Source organism: Fomitiporia mediterranea (genome assembly GCF_000271605.1).
Source record: "Fomitiporia mediterranea MF3/22 unplaced genomic scaffold FOMMEscaffold_825, whole genome shotgun sequence".
Lineage (NCBI taxonomy): Eukaryota > Fungi > Basidiomycota > Agaricomycetes > Hymenochaetales > Hymenochaetaceae > Fomitiporia > Fomitiporia mediterranea.
This window is the reverse complement of record NW_006761210.1, coordinates 1-2,622: the sequence shown is the minus strand read 5'-3', so window position 1 is coordinate 2,622 and position 2,622 is coordinate 1. Positions and strand designations below refer to the sequence as shown.

At 44.3% G+C, this 2,622-nt stretch overlaps 1 protein-coding gene across 1 annotated transcript; it reads right to left on the bottom strand.

Moving 5' to 3' along the window:
* Positions 1 to 267: 267 nt before the first annotated feature.
* On the bottom strand, positions 268 to 1,029 carry FOMMEDRAFT_163639 (uncharacterized protein; the record flags this gene model as incomplete). The annotated part of the gene is made up of 2 exons (XM_007272290.1): positions 268 to 456; positions 850 to 1,029. The coding sequence occupies 2 exons, from the start codon at positions 1,027 to 1,029 to the stop codon at positions 268 to 270; spliced, it is 369 nt and encodes a 122-aa protein (XP_007272352.1).
* Between the last annotated feature and the right edge of the window lie 1,593 nt (positions 1,030 to 2,622).

Here is a 2,622-nt window from a genome sequence, read left to right as displayed (position 1 = left end):
CGTCGAGTGGTGCGGCGGTTGTGCAGGGGTCGTTTGTTGGATAGGGTGCAAGTGAGTTGTTGGTCTCTGATCTCCCGTCTCAACTCGTGAAGTTGAGCTAAGTGATGTTCATGTGTTGGTGTTGGTGGTGTTATTGTTGTGGTTTAGCACATGCGAGGATGGGAGGCCCGTACGGGAAGAGGAACACTTCTGAGTCCCGCGTGCAGACAACTTTAATTTTTAATTTTTGGTTCGACGATACGGACTTTACAAGTTCGTTAATTTGTTCTAGCAAGCAGGAAGATCCGGAACGTCGGCACAGTTATGCGTCTCTCGGAGGTCGTCCAGACAGCCGCAATTCGCATGTACACTCTGGCTCTTGAACATAAGTATACATTTCTCCAACTCGTCCAAACCCTCAACCTCCGGATCCATCAACGTCTGTACTGATGCCTTCAGCACCATAAACAGAGCAAGCTGCAAACGGCATAGACCCAAAACGTAAAAGAAATGGTAAGCCGACTTGCTCATTCTGTGTTACAGTTCCTAATTAATATATATATATTCAGCTGAGGCCCTTGAAATCCGAAAGCAACGAGCCTCAGACCTTTCCAACAAAGGTTTGAAAAAATTCTTGCAACGGTAAGCTAGACCACCGTATATAAGTGCAGCACGGAGCTGACATAAAGTCTAGAACTTCTTAACGTTGCCTTCCCGCCTGTACCTAAGCCTAAGGCTCGCAAAAAGTGAGGCCACAGTCAGAGTTGTAAGAAGAGTGAAAGGGACGACTTTGCAAGGTTGCACTATTCGGGTGGGCGGGAAGCATCAAATCAAGCGTGCAGATGACGAAGAAGATATGCCTGGGCCAACAAAGAAGCGGAGTATAGGTAAGGAAACCGTTGCAGAGCTGCCCAACGCCTGTTCCATATCATTTGACAATATGATGAGTGCAACTAACGTTAAGCAGCTGCTATCATGCAGCATCGTCTCTTTCCAATGATCTTGCAGACTTGGGAAAGGACGAGAGCAACACGATAGTGAAGTTGCCATCCCCACACTGTGCACCAACAATAGAAGATACACTGTTCATTACAGTAGACTTCACACTGATATAAATGGAGGATGAAGAGGAGGATTATCTCTTCGACACACTACTACCTTGTGACCTTGTGATTGGAGCATGCTGATGTAGGAAACTGAACCAACAAGCAAGGTTACGTTCTGTATGAAGGTCACTGTAGCACATCTGAGCTGATATTGCACACATGGTGTTCTGATCAGTATTGTCAAAACGCTGCACATACAGTCGGTGGACGTCCAATCTTTTTCCAGTTGCCTCATAATTGTTCCTTCAGGGACGATAGAGGAAGTGATACACTGGATGAGTCAGTGGCCATTATGGACGAAGACAAAGACGAGGACAAAATCAATGACAATGTTTTGGATTCTCTCATCTCTTTTGATAGAGAAAGAGAGAGAGAGATGGGGAGGAGGAGGGGGAGGGGGGGAGATGGGAACTCTGCTTGGTCTTATATTGTATTACCACTTGAGCCTCCTGATAATTTCTTTCAATATTGATTACTTGGAAGGGATGGAATAAGGACAAACTTTAACTTACCGAGTAAAGGAGAATTTAGTAATTGTTCCTCACATAAATATTCCTAGCTGTGTACACAACACATAAGTATCTGTTATGCCCATCACTATTCAACGTACCAAAACGTATAAGTCAATGGTGCGAGTAAGGTTCATCATTTTTCTCACGCTTTTGAGCCAACAGCGGATTTCTAAATATAGAATGATCGTGATAGCCGTTCGCTGTACTGATTCCGCTTTCCTGTCCAGACTCCAGTCCTCCCTTCCAGTGGATTGCTACTCCCCTGCTGGCGCAAAGTGCTCAGCTAGAAGAAGGGCATGATTCAAAGACAGAGAATGAGCGGATGTCTCTCTTTTTCAAGATTTAAAAAAAGGAGTATATTCAGTGTCAAAACGCAAGGCTCAAGCGTTGCGCTTAGTCCGTGTGCAAGCTCCTTGTTCCCTTTTTACTATACGTTAGGAGTACCCAGGTTAAGAGAAGGCATCAATAGACTTCACGCTATTCACAAGCAATTGTTGACAGACTCTTCAATGCGAAACTGATACAATCCCTTTAGAAAAATCTATGAGTAAGGCCAGAACAAATAGCTCCTGAACGAGTCCTCGGCGTCATAACCCTTGATCATTCGAGTCAAAACGGAATGGTACGGGGGCATTGTTTGGCGTCCGGATCTTACGACAGTATCTCCTGACCAAAAGTAAGACTCCGACTCGACAATTCGGTTACGAAAGAACAAGAGTCATGCAAGCTTCGATCCAATACCATCGATTCGTAACCCCCCCTCCCTCATTATTCTCCCCAGGGTCAGGAGAAGCACGAGGCAGTCCCAGAGAAGAAGAAAAGAAAAATATAACTACAGTGAAACCTGTCAATAAGCATACTTGTAGTTTAGCATTTCCTCTCAATAAGCATGAAAATTTTGATCCACCAAGTTGGTAGGCAGGAAAATAGAGGTATATTAAGTATAAAGGGCATTAAGCATTAAGCATTAAGGTGTGAGATTGAGAATATGCTTAATTAAAGGAAATTTTGGGTCATGTGACAGT